This window comes from Scomber scombrus, chromosome 8, assembly GCF_963691925.1.
Source record: "Scomber scombrus chromosome 8, fScoSco1.1, whole genome shotgun sequence".
NCBI lineage: Eukaryota > Metazoa > Chordata > Actinopteri > Scombriformes > Scombridae > Scomber > Scomber scombrus.
Genome location: NC_084977.1, coordinates 25342921 through 25360573, shown reverse-complemented (window position 1 = coordinate 25360573; position 17653 = coordinate 25342921). Strand labels below are relative to the sequence as shown.

The window sequence follows — 17653 nt, the reverse complement described above, 5'->3', positions numbered from 1 at the left end:
CTTTTCATGTACAAACATACACAAATGATTCAATCCTTTATTAAAAATGCAATCAGACAGTGACTTATGTCTGTGACCCCTGGTTCACTTCTGGCTGGGGACCTTTGTCTGTCTTGCAAACACCAGTAAGACTTGCCGTTAACTCACGACACTTGCATGTTGTTATCCACTTAAGTGCACTGTGAATGACATGTTATTGTCTCACTTTGTCTGTTGGGGTTTGGAAGGGTTGAGCGGTAGCCGTGTTATTTAGATGCTTTGGGGTCCAGATCTGAAGTCAAAAGGATTCTCACAGGATCAAACCCAGCACCCTACAATCTGCAGAGACAGTGCTCAGACCTCAAAATGTACTCGGTGGTTAAAACCCCAACCTCCGCCAGTTATTTTTAGAAGGAAGAATTCACAAAATTATGCGTCTTTGGACTACAGTAAAGGCTCAGTTTTTTCCAGGAAGATTAACTGAGGGAATTCAACTTGAGCATAATACAATCTATTTGTGTATTGCATGCTCTCTGCTTTGATAGCACCTTTTTGACAGACCATGTGGAGCAATATTTGAGAAATACCCACCACAAATTGGCCTGGAACCCAGTTTTGGTCCCAGACCTGTGTTTAAGAAGTGGTAGCTTAAGGAAGAGTGGAAAAATATTAATAGCACGAGACCAACAGAGTTGGTTTTATCAAAGTTGTCTCATCATGTGTTGTACAGTACAGTACATCTCTAGTTGCTACATGTTTCCCAAGGGAACTTGTTGCTTGTTCCTCCAATGAGATGTAGAGATTTATCAGCACAATCACTGAAACCCTCTGCAAGACTTTTACTGCTTTCAAACTCTAAACATTGTCTGTTCTAATCTCCGGCCTATTTTTAGTTTGCAGTTTGAAGTTACATAAGAGTTCCACATTAACAAAGGCTGGGGGTCATGAGAGAAGATTGGCAGGGTCGTAGGGGGTGGAGACAGGGCATCTTTAATGGTTAGCAGTGGCGACGGTTCTAGAAGGCCCAGTTTGGAGATAAAGAAACTGAGCAGACAAAAGGCCTAGTGAAATATAACCGCCCCTACTGTGTGGGACATGCCACCCCCAACCCGACATAAATTTCAACCACAGTAATGAGAACTCGACTGGAAATGATTAAAAAAAAGAGAGAGACTTTGGAGGCGGAGATGCTGTAAACAGCAGGGGATTTACTCGTGTTGTTTTGGAGAAGTTATGCAAAAGCACAACCTTCCCTGAGTTGACCCTCTGTTTATATGACCAAAAAGTGAATCTCAGACCAGCTATAATTAGCCCAGCATGAGAAGAGCACTAAAAAGATGCAAGGGGTCTCTCCAGAATGCCTGGTGGTATGATGACTGATGATGCTACTAATGTCAAAATAGTGCAAGAATGTGTGGAAATCTACATTTAACCCCACAGTTTTTAAGCATTGATTCTATTCTTGGGCAGAATAGAATCAAGAGTTATAATAAGGCATATGAGTGCGGTGACTTTAAACATGGCATTTGGTTCACCAGAGGCTTCGTCAGCCGTATTGCATCATGAGATAAGAATTTGTTTAGTTGGTCCCTCTGGCTGTGCTGCACAGCGTAGCTCAGTATCACAGTGGGGTTGAAGTGAGAGTTTAAAGAGAAAAATATCCTGGTTTGGAAGTCTGGTAGGAAAACACTGGTTTTCTTCTGGAAAATGTCCACAGGGTGACACACTACTTTACGAGGGTCTTTGGAGGATGTCGTAATAGTTCTCACTCCCATTCTCTTTATATATATTTTGCCGGGAGAGCAGGAAACCTTTTTTAATGCTTGTTCGAATATGTGTCCCTGTGCAGGGCTTTCATATCATAGCCCATTACAAGTTGACAGGTAGAGTAAACAAACGTGTTGCATAAGTTTTCCCTTTCAGTTTATTACTGACAGTCGATCTCTAGTTAAGCTTTTTCTAGCGAGCTTCTGGTTGTGCTGGTCAGTGCTTGGAATACTGGCTCACAGATCTGGTACCCATAGACAGAGTCAGGAGTCTTAACAGGAACAGTTGTGCCATCACAACATCTATTTTGTATTTGATAATTTCTATAATGAACAACGACAGGTTTTTACTTCCCAAATACACTGTAGATCTAACTATTTAGATAAACATAGTGGTATTTTGTTGAATTTCACAAGACCTGATTATCAGTATTTCTACTGACAGCTTTGTCTGTGTGTCCCACAGATGTTCGACAAGCTGAAGGACTACATGCTGATCCCCGTGTGCAACGCGCAGAAGGTCAAAGTGGATGGAGCCCTCACATGCTGCTCTGTGCTCCTCAACAAGAAGGCCAATAACTGAGCGTGCCATATAACTTTTCTTTTTACTTATTTGCTCCTTTACAACTAATCTGAGAACTGTTAGGATATAATTCTTATTTCTTTGATGAAGAAAAATCTGATCCTGAAGATCCCACCTACTGCACGTCTGTAGACAAATCATCTTGATTATTATTTGATGTTTGCTATCGTTAAACTGAATCACAAAACCGAGCTCTGGGCTAACAAAAACAGATGAATCTGTTTGATCAATAGTTTTTCTTGCCAATAAAGTCAAGTCTTACAAGAATTGCAAGGCAGATTTATGAATTACATAACTAACAGACATCTACAGTGATAAATAAAATAAAATATTGTTTACATGTGCCATTTTAACTGTGAATTAATGTTAAATGTGTTTGGCTATGTAATAGTACTGGGACTCAGTTTGAAATTCACTTTTCAAGAACTGTATTTGGGAGCAAGATTGAGGAAACGGCCTGATTTTGCTGTTAAATGAAAACCTCAATTTCACTGTTGCAATTTAGCTGTTTTTAAAGTTATATGCTAAATATCCATTGTCTCTTTTAATATTGGTGCTAAGTGAGTTTCATGACCAAACATTATTTCAAAATTTTAATGCATGGCCACTTATCTGACTATTAGCTTGTTTTTATTTCTTATACTGCAAATACAATTCTTGAAAACCCCTTTGGAGAAATTAGCTTTTGATGCGAACACAGTGTTATGATTGTTTTGGGGAGGGTTTTGTGATTTACTATGATTTTGTGATTGGTATTGAAAGTGCTGCCATTGAGACCTGAGGTGCCCTTACCTTTCATAACTACTGATAACCAATCATCCACCATCCATTATATAGTACTGAAGACAGTTTTTGAATGATGCTTAATAATTACCACCAGCTTTAGAAGCAAAAATTAACCTGTTAATCGAGGCTAGAGTGATATTGATTGTGATGATTAGATTCATGCAGGGATGCAAATTTGACAAAAACAAAGTGGAAACGACTGATTAATAATCTGTGCCAACCCCGAAGAGGATAGATAAAAGTTATCTGTGTGGGAAATGTATGTTTTCATAATTCCACTGCTCCTTTAATGCACAATGCCTCTACAGAAAAACCAATGACCTTACTACTGCTGTATGATTTCTGAAGGGTCTGTAATTTTCCTCACACCGCTGGTTCTGCCTGTGCTGTGTATTACACTGGAGTCCCCCCCCCTCCCCCATCTGGCAGTTTCTACTGCAAAACTGTCAAAGAGCATGCTGTGAAAATGATATTTGTTCCACTAAATCCAGTAGCACCAAATGTGACTGCAGTGAGAGTTTGCACAGTGTGGAGAACAAGCTAACTTGCCTCGTTTGGCGAATGTTTCCATGTGTGTTCACGATGTTAGCTGCCAGCAGGAGTTTTAAGGGTGTTGATGAGCTCTGTTTTAGTGGCCTTATCGCTGTTGTGATTTGGCCCGTAAATGTGACATGCATGTGTACTGTACACGTTAAAGCCCATCACGTCTGAAAACGTGTTGTTTCTCAATGTGATTGTAAGTGAAAGTTGAGGAAATGACATCAGGAGGTGATTCAACCTCCCTCAATAGACTTTTGCTTATGGGCAAGTGGGCAGTGATGAAACATGGAAAGAATTCCTGTTGGGAGGAGAGGCTTGTACGCTAGTAAACACTGACTCTTAAACTTTCTCTGTCTTTCTCTCTACTGTCTCACTTGCTTTCTCCCACCCTTCGCTATTGCCTCATAGACAATTCTGGGCTAATTTATGGTCATGATATCATACAGTCTGGCTAACACTGTGGATGTGATGGCCTGTCGTTAAAGTGTGACACTAGTAGTATATTTTACAGGAGGCGGCTGGCTGGATGGAGGGTGATCGCATAGTTGCAGAACATCCAGTTCTCATTCTCACGCAGTTGCTGCAGAAATTTGAGCCAGGCAGGACTATTCATCCTCTGTCTGGTCAGTGTGTCAACTTTTGGGTTTTAGGGAAGCATAGTCGTTTTACGTAAAAGTGACATCCGTTGTTTTGAATGTAGTTTTATGAATCACCCTTTGGTTGAACAGCTCTGAAAATACAATCTTTCCCCACTGTCCATTCTTTGTTGAGGGCTTCCACTAATCCTTTTACTAATCTGCTCACTCATTCCAGTAGTCATGATGTTGTGATTGCCCATGTTCCAACTCAGGTCTCTTGGTTGTGAGTAATACTTATTTTAGTTGTCTGACAAAAGAGCCTTTGCGTCTACTATGTATAATAAAGTAACAATAGCATTCAACTGTGTTGTGCTTTTTTTTAAATACAGGTTTAAATGAGCCCCAGTCATTTCGTGCCTGACTTTAATGTCATATAACAGCTCTTTATATTTACAGGTAATAACCTCAAAGACGAGGTTAGTAACAGAGATCATGTTGGAAGTGAAATGAGGGTTCATCAGGTGTGATGAAAGCAAACCTGAACCTGGCCATAATCAAACTGGTCTCATTTTCTTGTAGAATAACACATATTGTCACAGTGAGGTACTCACCAAATATACTGTAAATACAATACCACCACCTAGTGACCCAGAAATGCATACACCACAGTGCAGCTGCTGCTTGGTTGGAGACTGGAAAGTGCCTCACATGTTATGGTTTGACATGTGCTGGGAAACGGTTCACTCCAAAGAAGAAACACTTCTTGAAGAAAAGCTTATTGATATTTTTTACCAAAATCACCTATCCTCAAGTTATAATGTAATGCATAATGGATTAAGAGCTTGTTTCAGTTGCTGCATTGAAGGAGATGATGGTTAAGATATGACAGTAGTAGATATTCTGTTAACACCTCAAATTCATGTCAGCCTTAACTGGAATTCTTTAAACTCATACAAAAAACAAAAAAAAACAAATCCACAAAAGATGTGTACAATATAGAGGTTAATGATTATAACAACAAACAATGAAGAAGTCTCTAAAACACATACACATTCAGCATATGGTCAAATATATAACATTAACCAATGTACATTTGAGAAGTTACATTCACGTGTTGAACTTTAATAATAGACCCCTCGTTATTGTAATAGTCCAAAGTTCTCATGCCTTCACCTTTTTTTCTTCCTTTTTTCACTTAAAAAATTCCAGGTTACTCTAAAGCGCAGCACAACACTCTCAAAACCACCAACTATTGATAATTGGATAATAATTGATAAAAAAAATACTATACAATACAGTCTTCTTGATAACCAAAGCTAAAGAGTTGTCCTGCAGTCGCTCAAAAGTATCTTGGGAGCTCTGGTTCCCTTTAGTGGACATAAAAACACAGCAGTAGATATATACACCATCCATCCTGATATGGGGAAAACTTGAGGCACCTATGTAAAAATATAAAAGGTACTATATACTCTAGTATGTCAAAATACCGTTAAAAGCATTTGAACCAAAAGCTTTAACTGATATACAAATCTCATAGGCTTGTTCGTGACATGATACCATGTGATATAAGACATGATCAAACACCCATCATTCTGTGGAAAGATGCTAACACAGCTTAGCTAAGTCATGGGGCAAGCTTAAAAAAAATTAGTAAACATGGATGTATATAGCCATATCAACTTACAGCAAACTCATTTCAATGTGAAAATGCATAGTATACTATCTACTCTAGCCGGAAAAAAGGTACCTCAACCTCCTATGCTGTATATTTAGCTACAGGGGAAATTAGTATAGAGGTTGCCTGGCCCCCTTGCAGCAGTGACGTCGGGGTCAGATTTGTCTGCAAGCTCAGCCAGAGGCAAGTAGGAATGGTTAAGAAAGTCAGAGCCCAAGCAAGGTGGGACACAGACTGACTCATCAGTGCAGTGACATGTACTTTGAAGGACTTCACTGCTCACCTCCACGTCTCTTTTCTCTACAACCTGCTCAAAGATATATTTGTTTCCTTTTGGCAAAATAATGACACTGTTTCTGTTAAGAGTCACATAGTCTGGAAGGACTTCCGGTTTCGTACCAAGGCTCCCTTCTGCCTGTTCTATGCTGCAGTAGCTTCCCTCTGATGACAGGAGCTGAGTGGATTCCTCTAGTGGCTTCCCCAGTTCTGAGATCTCATCTTCAGACAGGACCTCCACCACAGATGCAGTGGTTTCCTCAGGGCACTGCTTTGCAGTGACTGGACAATCCTGCGGTGTGAGCATAAATTACCTTACTTCATTACTTACTTCAACCGATGGCAGTCACAAATTTTACTATGCTGGTACTGTGCCAAAGTGTTCTAGTCTGTACCCTTCAATGCTCAAGTTTTGCACAAGTATCATAACAGTGGTTAATTAATTTACCCATTTCTGCCTGTTGATATCTGTCAGGAAGCCTTGTAGGACTTTGTCAAGGTTGGGCACTGGTGGCCAGAAATAATGCTTGAGCTTGCTATAAAAATATGTAAAAAAAAAAAAACATTAAACAATACAGTGAATCCAGTCAGTAAAACAATAGGTTAAACCTTTTGGTAATATAATTTTTATAATAAGTAATGATTGGCAGATTTCAAACGATATAAAATGTCAGAAAACTACAAAAAGGGTGAAGTAATGATATTGTACAAATTCATATCAATTTAAGAAAAAGTGGAAGAAGTTATCACAGTTCAGAATTCCTATGAAGTGACAGATCTGAATGTGTTGTAAAAATATATTACCTGAGGTATGTGGAGAACAAGAAAACGAAAATGAATGCAGAAATCAGCATTATGACAGGGATACACATCACGAGCCAAGAGCCTGTAACGGTTGTTCATGTTGTATTATGCTTTGAATGGGGTCCAATAATTATATTCAAAGTAAAGAATTGCATTTCATATTTGTTTAATGTTAATATTTGAATATATCATGGTATAGCATTTGTTTTATATGCTACTATTAATTTTGTTTTCACACAACCAATGTTGTATAAACTACTTGTTGAAGATCTTATAAAATAGCAGCAGGATAAGGATCCACTATTAGATGTGCAATTTTGCAACTGTGATTATACAAAACTGATGGAAACTACTAAATTCATACAAAATCAACATTTACACTAATTTCACTGTGTGAGCTTACTTATGTCAGTAGGGGTGTGTCCAGTGAGCACGTCTGACCAGTCACTCCAGTGGCCCGAGTAAATGGATCCATTAGGTTTAGCTCTGACCTTAACGCTGTACCGGCTACCTGTTGGCACCTCTAGACACGTGCCAGGCTCTGAACCCTTTAGGGATACCGTCTGAGGAAAGAAAACTTGTTGAGAATGTTAAATGTCAAAAACAATGAAATCTTAGTGATCTGACTGCATTTTCTCACAATTGCTTTTGCATAGCAGTATATACATATTCCCTCACCATGCTGCATTTCCTTACTTTAAAAACAATCTTTACTGATGCATTTTCACAAAACATTTTTCACATACCCTTATGTGTTTGCATGTTACATTCTCAATATAATGCATCATATATCTGATTTTCTACTTTTGGATTCCTCACTTTGGTATCATCTGGTGTTAATATCAAGAATGACACTGTGGCAATGGTGATGCTCTCTCTTTTTTTCTTTTCTTTTTTACAAACAAAACTAATCCCTTCAGAATCATTTGAAAGCTGCTATTTTGAGTATAACTATAACAAAACAATTAAATAAATAAAAATGAAAAAGGTAGGAGGGAAGTTTTTTGCATGAGAACTTACTACATGAAATGCAAAAGAACAAAAAATCCTGACATAATAATCAAATAAAACAACATAAAAGGGTGTGCCCCACTGTAGCTGACATCTTACCATCCATGCTTCACCCCCTCTGATTTGGTAGCTGACTTCATACTGCAGGTGAGCTGACAGAGACAGAAGAGGAGCTTCCCATTTCAAGCAAAACTTAAATTTCTCGGGCGCTCCTCTCAGATGTCCTGGTGGGGATGTTTTAACTAAGAGCAAAAAGCACACACAACAAGTCAACAGACAAAGCAATGAATGGATCCACAAACAATCAGCACTTCAAGCAAGAGAAGGTAATTTGGGCTGTTAATACTGTACTACATTAACTAAAAAAACAGCAGGTTGTACGTAGGTGAACATCTATGTTTCAGTTCTCTGAGCATATGCTACCTTTCCCATGAATTAACCTGCGACTAAAACTGCAATTTGACTAAAAAAGGATGGCATTCGAGGACTATTTTGATTCTCATTTTTGTCCAATTTTAATCACATCGCCAGTTGACTCAGTAGTTAATACATCAAATCAAAAGGTGGAACAACACAGGTACAAAGTAAAGAATAGTCACTCACTGCTCTTGCTGAGAGTGAACTCTTGGGTGAAGAAGGTTCTGTTGAGTGGAGCTCGAGTGTTGCTGAGCTTGACCCTGACTTTTCTGGACTCGTCTCCATGGAAACTGCACCGCTCAGTCAGCTCCCTGTCAGCCAGACACTCTCCCCATTCTGTCCAGCCCAAGCCACCACTGCAATGTTAATATTGTCATGTCAACAAAACACAGCCAAACAAAGTGAGCGTCAATTTTGTGTCATGGGGTATAACTCAAAGACCAAATACATTGGTTTACTTTTACGCTCTTTTGGGCAGCAATCAATGCAGAATGATAGGGATGAAGAGATTAAAAACATAACTAATTGCAACATTATGCCTTTGTTGTTCAAAGTAATGCTGGATATTAAGTCTTTACTGCCGATGAAATAAAAAAACAACAACTTGGTATTCAACTAAAACATAAAACATGCTGTTATATTAGCACAAAGGGATTTAAGGACTTAAATTGATCAACGATGGAATGACATGTATATTTTGTGTTACCTGAGACTCATCTTGTAGAAAAGTTTGTACTCATTTTGTAAGCTGTATCTGCTCCCATTCCACTGACAGGTGATGTTTTGCAGGTCAGATGTATAGCACAATAGAGAAATATCATCTGATAAGAGAAGAAACGTCCCATTGAAGTATTGCATATTTGACAGAAAAAGGTCAGGGGATAAGATGTGGATGGATGACAATTTATTTGCCTGTCATTCCCTCAGCCATTTCTTCTCTTTTCTTAGACACACCTGTACTTTGGGGAGCCACAGCTCGCACAGGGGGTGACCAGCGGCTCCAGTGTCCTGCATCTTCTATGCTGGCAGACTTGACTGAGACCTGGACCTCAACCTCCTCCCCTGGTACCAGAGTTACCACTGTGCTACCCAAATTCTTGACCTATAGAAACCCCAAACATTGTAGATTTTGAATATTATTATTAGAACTTTATACTCACTGTAATTACCAAAACAAGCCTACAGGTGAAGGCATATCAGAATAGTCCTAAATGAGCTAAAATAATATCTGTTGCAAAGTGTATTGTAATTAACATGTTTTTCTAAGTAAAAATAAATAAATAATAAATAATTATCAATCCAATAGCTAACCAACTGATAGATGAATATGTTGATAGACAAAAGACCATCATACTAACTAGCATGCAACTATAGCATGCTATATTAATTACATTAAAAATGTATGCTTACATACAATATGTGCAAGTTTGATATGAGAAGTCATTTTTGAAAAGTAATCTCATAAATTTACTGAAGAGTTTGTGTACCTTTTTTGTCTTCTCTCCTAGCCCCTTGGAAGAGTATCGAATCCTATACTGCACATTATCCTCCCAGTATTTTGACAACTTTGTGTGCCATGAAACCTGCAGCTGTCCAGCTTGGTCATTTTGGAGCAAAGACACATTGAAGGGGGGATCCAGGAGTACTAGAGACAATGCATTTGGGGAAAAAACAGGGAGTAAACATTACAGAATTAATTTGGTAAAAAACAATCCCTGGTGTTTAAGTAACAGGTGAGGAGGCCCCTTTGTGCATTATCTTAGTGATGGGGAAAGGCCCAGGACACATTGGAGGGACTTATGTCTCCTAGTTTACATTCAACAAATGGAAAATCTTCATTTACTCCTTAGATTAACTTTGAAGGGACATTAAGAACTCCTGACACAAAGTGAAATGCTTTTGTTTTTTTTTATCCAGACATGAGACTGTCGTATAGTGATTTGTTGACTTTATGGAGTTTGACTTATAAAAGAATATATTATAATATAAAATGTACAAAAGCCTTTTGTAATTCTTTCATTTTTTTGGTTATATACACATCTATGATTTTAGAACATGGAGAGGAGCAAGGACAAGTAGGAATCAAAAGCACCCGATTATTGTCACACCAACACAACAAGGATGAACTGCATCCTATTTGTGGATGGATTGGTGGATTCAAAAAAGTTCTTTCACTCCATAAATGACAGGTATGTTAGATCAAAAACTCACTTTGTTATTAGGTTTCGGTCCTCAGATCTTCATCAGATAAAATTCAAAGTGAGAACTGTGTGGGTTTTGCTGAATGAAGGTCTGAGAGCTGAAATATTGTGTTTGTAGTCGCTATTTGCTACACTGAGGGGCCCACTGAGGGGCGGCTGCTGTGAGATTTGTAGTGGTGCTTCCTCTCACACAATTCAACAACTGCATCCTATAAATACTGACTTCCTTAACTACAACTCTCAGATACACAAAATAAAGTACTGCCTGCTTATTGGAGGTGTTAACATAAACAATACAAATTCTGAATATAGCCTACATACAAGTAAAAATGGTGCCTACAATCCTAATAAAGTGCATGTATACATATCATGCACATCTCTTTCTTCTGTTAGGTAAAAATCCATTTCCATAGCTTACAGTTTCTTTGTTGAGGAAGGAAACATAGTAAAATGAGGAAAAAACTAAGTCTTACAATGGTCTTCCACAGAAACAATCCGATTGTAGAGGATGCTGTTGGTGTTGCGCTCCACCACTTTAAGGTGTATGTCCACACTCAAGTAAACATCTGAGGGAGGAAATGAGCAGATGTTGAGGAAAGTTCCTTCTTCTGTGCTCTGGACAGACATATCACATCTTTTGTAGTCTCTAGATTAGACAAACACAATAGACATTGAGGTGAATCAATCAATCAATCAAACTGAAATTGTGCAGCATCAGTCAAAAAAACATGTTAGAGGGCTTTTCAAGTGACTAATAAAAACTTTTTAAAAATAGCTGTAAGGTTGAAAAGTGAACAAACATTATGAAATACTTTTTTTTTTTTAAGTAGCATAGTAAATACTACCAGAGGTTACTTGATGAAGGTTTTTATGAAGTTTCCCTTCAACTCAGGTATTGAGAAATAAAAGGTGAAGAAGCCAATACACACACAGTATAGTGTAATATAAATAGCAACAAGCCAAATAATTGAAAAATCCTAAACAATATTATTCAGTGGGTTCTAAAGGAAACAACAGATGTACTGTATATAACATACGTGTCAAGCATGTAGAGAAAATCATAAGTCCTGTTGTCTTGGGTCTCGACAAAGCAGGTGAAATCCTTTTCTGTCAAGGTGAAACATTTAAGATCCTGCTCATCCTTGAAGAGCAAAAGATCTGCCCGAGAAATACATTTAAAAAAAAACACAATCATAAACACATCACCACTTGTTGAATAATGCATGTACCAACAATTCCTACAAGTAAATGACTGCATTTATATATCAAAAGTGCTTTACAATTTGCCTCCTGTTCACACATTCACAAAAGCTACCATGCAAGGTGCGTGACTGACCACCGGGAGTAATTTGGGGTTATATAATTAGTGAGACACAGACACCCCATTATTTAAACTGTGAAAGAAAGATTTGGGAACAAGATATTATATTGTGGCAACATAATAAGATCTTTCTGTTGTCATATGTTAACTTCTTATGGGAGCAAGATGAGAGAATCCAATTACTATATTGTAAGCAAGTTGATACAGATCCTTGACATTAACTTTCCCACGAGGTAAAGGAAAAACAAAAACAGTATAATAACTTGTTCTCACAGCTTGTTTTTAAACAATTAAATGTAATTTTTCACAATAAGCTAGAAACCTGTTAGATAACTTTCTAGGTTTCTACAAGCAGTAGAGCGTGCTATAAAAACAATATCACTCCTAAATCAAATTGTCCCACTGGAAAAATGTGTGAGCATTGTCAAAAAGAACAACTAAAACTACAAGCTAATGTTAGCTGAGCACCCAAACTTTGTCAATGTTAACTTAAGTAGTCAGATAGTAGACTAGATAGCATTCACAACTACTCGTAAATGTAGTGATTAGAACAGTAATTCAAAGCATTGCAGAAATTTCTTGATACAGTAAGTTATTTGATGTTGAAATCAAGTAAAAATACTAATAAAAAGTAGTGAGTGGGGTGTTTTGAACTGGCATTCTGTTGCACTCACTGCCTAGATTTTTTTTTTTTTGACAGTACTGTTTATTTCCCTCCCTATAAATCTACAACGGGGGCCATTTGACCCATCCCACACAATCCCGACTCAAATACTGAGTGAAAAATGGTAACTTGCACCAACAATTTAACACATGTCTAACCCATGACACATGAATCAAAAACACAACATTGGGGGAGCTGGAGGTTATATTATGGTTAATACAGAACATGTTCAGCGTAAAAACAGTAAACAAGGAATACACAGCTATTAATTGGGCTGAATTGGAAGTGATTCAGATTGTACTTCACCTGTATAAACATTAACTATCCATAAGCCCTACCTTCCCTTGAAAGATGACTGATAGTTCCATCCACACAGAGTATCTCAGGCACGAAGACCACTTGTATCCACAAGCTGAGGAGTGTCTTCCACCTGCAGGGAAAATTCATGGTGCATAGAGTTATATTAAGTATGCTAAACCACCATGGAGCTTTAACTAATTCATCCAACACAGCACATGGCTGTGTATGTGCATTGTGTGTGTTGTGAATGGTTTTGAGTGGGCATGGATGCATGCAGTAGATAGGGGTGAGCAGTGCTGAGGGGTGGGCCCATCATGGCAGGTTGAGTTTGAGCAGGAAACAGGCTGTGTGTACAGTGGAAGTAAGCACCAAAAAAGGCAGTTTGGGAGGCATGATTCAGAGTGAAGAATAGCACATTTAGCAGGGAGGTGTCGTTACTGATGAAAACGATACCAAGTGCATGTTTCTGTCTATCACCTGGCCCTGTCTGCACTTGCTTTCTTATTATAAATAATGTTTCCCAAATTATAAGGACAGTATGTTTATATTTATTGATCAATGACATGGTGAGAAAATAAACACTAGCAAATGGCTAATAAACTTCAGGAATTCTAGGAGTGGAGAACACTATTCAAGTGGAAACAAGCTTCAAGTTTATTGGTGTCCATATAAATCACACACCTTATTGCCTGTGGACATTTTGTAATTCCCATTCTCACTGGAGTTGAGGGAAACCCTGAAAACCATCTGCATGTAAATAGAAAATATTAGTGGGATATTTATTTTCATTAGCCATGGAAACAGCTGTCTTTTCTGGAATAATGAAATTTAATGCATGTCTCCAGATGAAGAACACAAAAGAGCTTATGCTTATGAAACTTGCCTTCCCAAACACAAATTTTCTCTGATAATTTACCACATCCTTGCGTACTGCACAAGTATAGTGTGCACCAGCAGGGTACTATTCTTCAAACATAGCAGCTCAACTAGACAGACAGGTAATACTACATCGGTGGTGAGCGGAAATCAAGATTAGATCATAGATGATGGTGATTGCACTGATGATTAGCAGCCATTGCACTGTGGCTGCAGATATGTTATACAGCTGCACAGTAGGAGTTCATTTAAACCTTAAGCTTTTTAATTTAAGCTCACCTGTGTCTCCAATGGTGAAATAACAAAAAAATAGATTTTTTTTAAAGGTTCTATTAGTCTGATAACAATCAGAGACGTCTAAATGATGTATTGATTTAAATATCTCAAAGTCAGTTTGGATTGATTCCCTTTTTTATTTAATTGCACTTTACTGTGGGAGTAATCAAATCATTTTTGAACAGATCTTATCGTGTTTTCGTATCATTTACACCCTTTATATACACATTATCATCCAAGAGTCATACATGATGATGTCTCTATGGTTGAATCATATAAAGACTCAATTGTGTCTGAAAAAGAGGTTATGCATAGGGCTCACCTTGAAAAGCCTGGTCATGTTCCAAAAACTGCACATAAGCCTGCAGCTTTGCAGATTTCAGCTTGTGAGATTGTTATTCTGATTACAACTCTGGATCAATTTTACAGCAGTTTTGAAGAACTGAAAATCCAGACTTTTGACAAATCATCAACAACCAAATCAGGGCAATTCAGTTATCCACATACAAAGAGTAAGGTTCAGTGCTGGTGCTAACTCAGAGGCCCTAAGACTGTCCTACAGATGCTTGGGTCCCAACCACCTGATAATGCAGCCATTTATAAACAACCAACTTCTTGAGAAAAGCCTCAAGGTTGCCAAAGGCTGAAACCCACCCCAGCCACTTCCTCTTCCGCTTGGCAAAACTCTACCGCTCATCTGTTATCAAAAAACTGTTTTTTCCTCAGATGTTATTTTCTCAGCTGAGCACGACCTCCTTTCCAGGGTGGTTATCCTGCCAAACAGTGGTCTTTAACAACACTTCAACACCCTTAACCAATACATTAAACCCCCCCAGTGCCATTTGTTCTCCAACTTCTCTAACTATATCCCCAAGCACCATACTCCCTCATATGAGGACTTGGAGTTATTTTATGCTTTGCATACGCCAGAGAAATAACCAGTACATCTGAAATGCTGTACAGGACTGATCATATTTAAGAGTGCAGCAAACATGATCAAATGTAAAACTACAGTTTCTTTCTACTGTGACTTTGGTACATAATTATTCTATTCATGTCTCTTATCCACAAACTATTCTATAATCTTGCATATTTTAATGCATAGTACTATAAAAATCCACACTTTAATATAAATTATTTGGCTTTGAGTCTTTCTCTTGCACTGAACATGAAAAGTAATTAATTGTAAGATTAAGATGACAAAAGATGATGAATAATGAAACTCTGTTGATATTAACTACATGTGTTCAGGAAAGAAGTCCCAATCTTCTCATACGTGTGCAATTAAAAAATACACACTGTGACCCATTTACCCAAAAACTGATTATGCATCAGTACTGTGTAAAAAAAAAGAGGTGGCAGACACAAAATTAAGTAAACATGCAGAAAAACAGACTCATCTGTGCACTGGTATTGACCACAGACTGATATAATCTCTGCCAACACAGGGCATAGGTGGAAACTGTTGTGCATAAATTACCTAGAAATCTGTACATGAAATCTGTTTTTTGACTGATAAAAATAATAACCCTAAGTTAACTGAACAGCCATGCAGGGTTGGTACTAAACATCAGGATGCTTGCAGAAACATAGTTCTCATTTCTAATCTTAAGAGGTATTATTTGCTTTGAGAGTTTTTTGTTGATGTTTGGGCATGGTGGGTTTGCAGTCTGCTAAAAGATCCCCTTCAAATGTGCTTTTGATGCAAGTGATAGGGACCAAAATTCTTGGTTGTTCTTTGCAAGACAACCTGTGCTGCAATAACCTCATGGGCACAGTCAAAACCCCTAACAAGCTCCCTGAAATCAAAACGTAACATTGAGGCTGATTGCAATATACCATTTGGTCAATCCTAAACCTCAGTGTAGCAAGTCTCTCTATCTTGAATTCTCACAGTACACAACCAATACAATAGATCAATCACAGAGAACTCCTTTTATTCACAACTGCATGCACACCCTTTAACATAAATACTTAGCATACATTCACCATCCGCCTCTGGTTGCCCGACTTCTCCTGGCGCACACGGTTTGGTCATTTGAGTTCTCAGTCCCACAAATATTAATTACAGGCTTGGTCAAACAATATCAGACAGCTGGTGTGCTGTCTCTTTTTTTTTTGTGTGCAACAGTTTCCAGAAGACCAGCATGCTAGTGGATTTAAAGGGAGAGTATAATTGGTTAAGGGGTACCAGGTTTGCCAATGAACTCACCAGGCCACCTCCACACCTCTATCTCCTGCAGCTGATCACCAATCATACCCACCTGCTACTAGACTAGACTTCACTATAATACCACTAACAGCCGAGGTACATCGGAAGGAAACTGTAAAATCAGACACTGTAAGACCTCCTTTGCACAAACTGCATTCTCAATTAAAGGCCCAAACCTTTCATTCCCTACCTTCAAAGCAGATTCAGGACTTTAAAATGTTTTATAATTGGATAAAACTTGCCGAAAACTATAATCATGACACGAACAAGTCATTATTTTTGTACTTGAGTTCATGCTATAAATGTTTTGCATTTTGTCTATTTGTCTGTTGGTGTTGTCATGGATGGTTGTTGCGCTTGTTTTATTACTGTATGCACTGATTTCAAACTGTGTCATGTAATTTTAATAATTGATTGAACTATCAATGCCCATCAAGAGATAGGTGTTGGAAATTAGCTTCAGCTATACGTGCACACTACATAACATTGCTTCTGCAACATTCAATGTTCTCTGTACTTGTCCCTTACAAATAAACTAATAAACAAACAATTAGACCAGTAATTCCCAGCCTAAAGGTCGGGGAAGTTTCAACAGATAAATCTGAAGGGTCATGAGATGATTAATATTGGAGGGAAGAAGAAAAAAGAAAGTTCTGATACAAACATATGTTTTCAGTTTTTTAGACATTTTTTCTAATGTTTGATTTTTGATAAAATATTGGATCATTTGAATATTCAGTGAAATTAAACCATGTGTCAGAGACATCTAAAATATAACCCTGACTACACACTGTTTTCGTAAGATTTCAAAAACCAAAGAGCTTGGAAACCACTAGTTTAATCTTTATCAGATATAGAAAGTACAATATTTCTCTGAAATGTAGTGGAGTGGAAGTATAAAGTAGCATAAAATGGAAATAAAGTACAAGTATTTCAAAATTGTACTTAAGAACAGTACTTGAGTAAATGTACTACTTTCCACCACTGCACAGAACATAGGCGTTCAGACAGGAGATAAAAATACATTTCATGCCACTCTTGTTCTCTTCTTTATACTGTTGTTTAGCTGGTGTGTAGGAGTTGTCAGGAAGCTGGCCCTAGAAGGCCATGTTTGACAGACAGTTTTGAGCCTGCGGTTGGTTTGTAGAAAAAAGGAAACCCAGTGACAGATCAGCACAGCGCAGCAGGAGGAGATCAGAGTTCCTGAACTCTCCAAAGACTAATTTTCGACCATACTCACTTAGCAGGTCAACAACAACAGTATTTGCAATTATTAAACAACCATATAAAAAAGTGTACAGCAAAAAAGTGTTACAGAAACTGCAGTTTATACCTGATACCTTATAATGCAAATGGTATTCAGCTCCCACTATTAGTTCACTCATCAA

The 17653-nt window shown here is 38.0% G+C and overlaps 2 protein-coding genes across 3 annotated transcripts in view; one reads left to right on the top strand and one right to left on the bottom strand.

The window, feature by feature from the left end:
• Positions 1–4594, top strand: part of ddah1 (dimethylarginine dimethylaminohydrolase 1) — a 68959-nt gene extending 64365 nt beyond the window's left edge. For both annotated transcript variants that reach the window (XM_062424158.1, XM_062424157.1), the window contains one exon: positions 2212–4594. In XM_062424158.1, the coding sequence (XP_062280142.1) occupies positions 2212–2328 (117 nt within the window). In that variant the 3' untranslated portion in view covers positions 2329–4594. The remainder of the gene's footprint in view (positions 1–2211) is intronic.
• A 1404-nt stretch (positions 4595–5998) lies between these two features.
• mpl (MPL proto-oncogene, thrombopoietin receptor) lies at positions 5999–13108 on the bottom strand. The gene is made up of 12 exons (XM_062424393.1): positions 12940–13108; positions 11654–11774; positions 11090–11262; positions 9903–10060; positions 9370–9517; positions 9122–9236; positions 8602–8771; positions 8098–8240; positions 7391–7550; positions 6988–7069; positions 6632–6719; positions 5999–6475 (listed from the first exon to the last, which is right to left on the bottom strand). Exons 1-12 carry the CDS (start codon positions 13046–13048, stop codon positions 6002–6004), a joined length of 1941 nt encoding a protein of 646 aa, XP_062280377.1. The 5' UTR covers positions 13049–13108; the 3' UTR covers positions 5999–6001.
• Between the last annotated feature and the right edge of the window lie 4545 nt (positions 13109–17653).

Excerpts from the sequence above, each read along its gene's own strand:
- mpl (XM_062424393.1), bottom strand. The coding sequence starts at position 13,048 with ATGAATTTTCCCTGCAGGTGGAAGACACTCCTCAGCTTGTGGATACAA. Across the intron at positions 9,518-9,902 it reads TAGGAGAGAAGACAAAAAAG|GTCAAGAATTTGGGTAGCAC; the intron begins GTACACAAACTC and ends GGGTTTCTATAG. Across the intron at positions 7,551-8,097 it reads GAGGGGGTGAAGCATGGATG|ACGGTATCCCTAAAGGGTTC; the intron begins GTAAGATGTCAG and ends TTCTTTCCTCAG.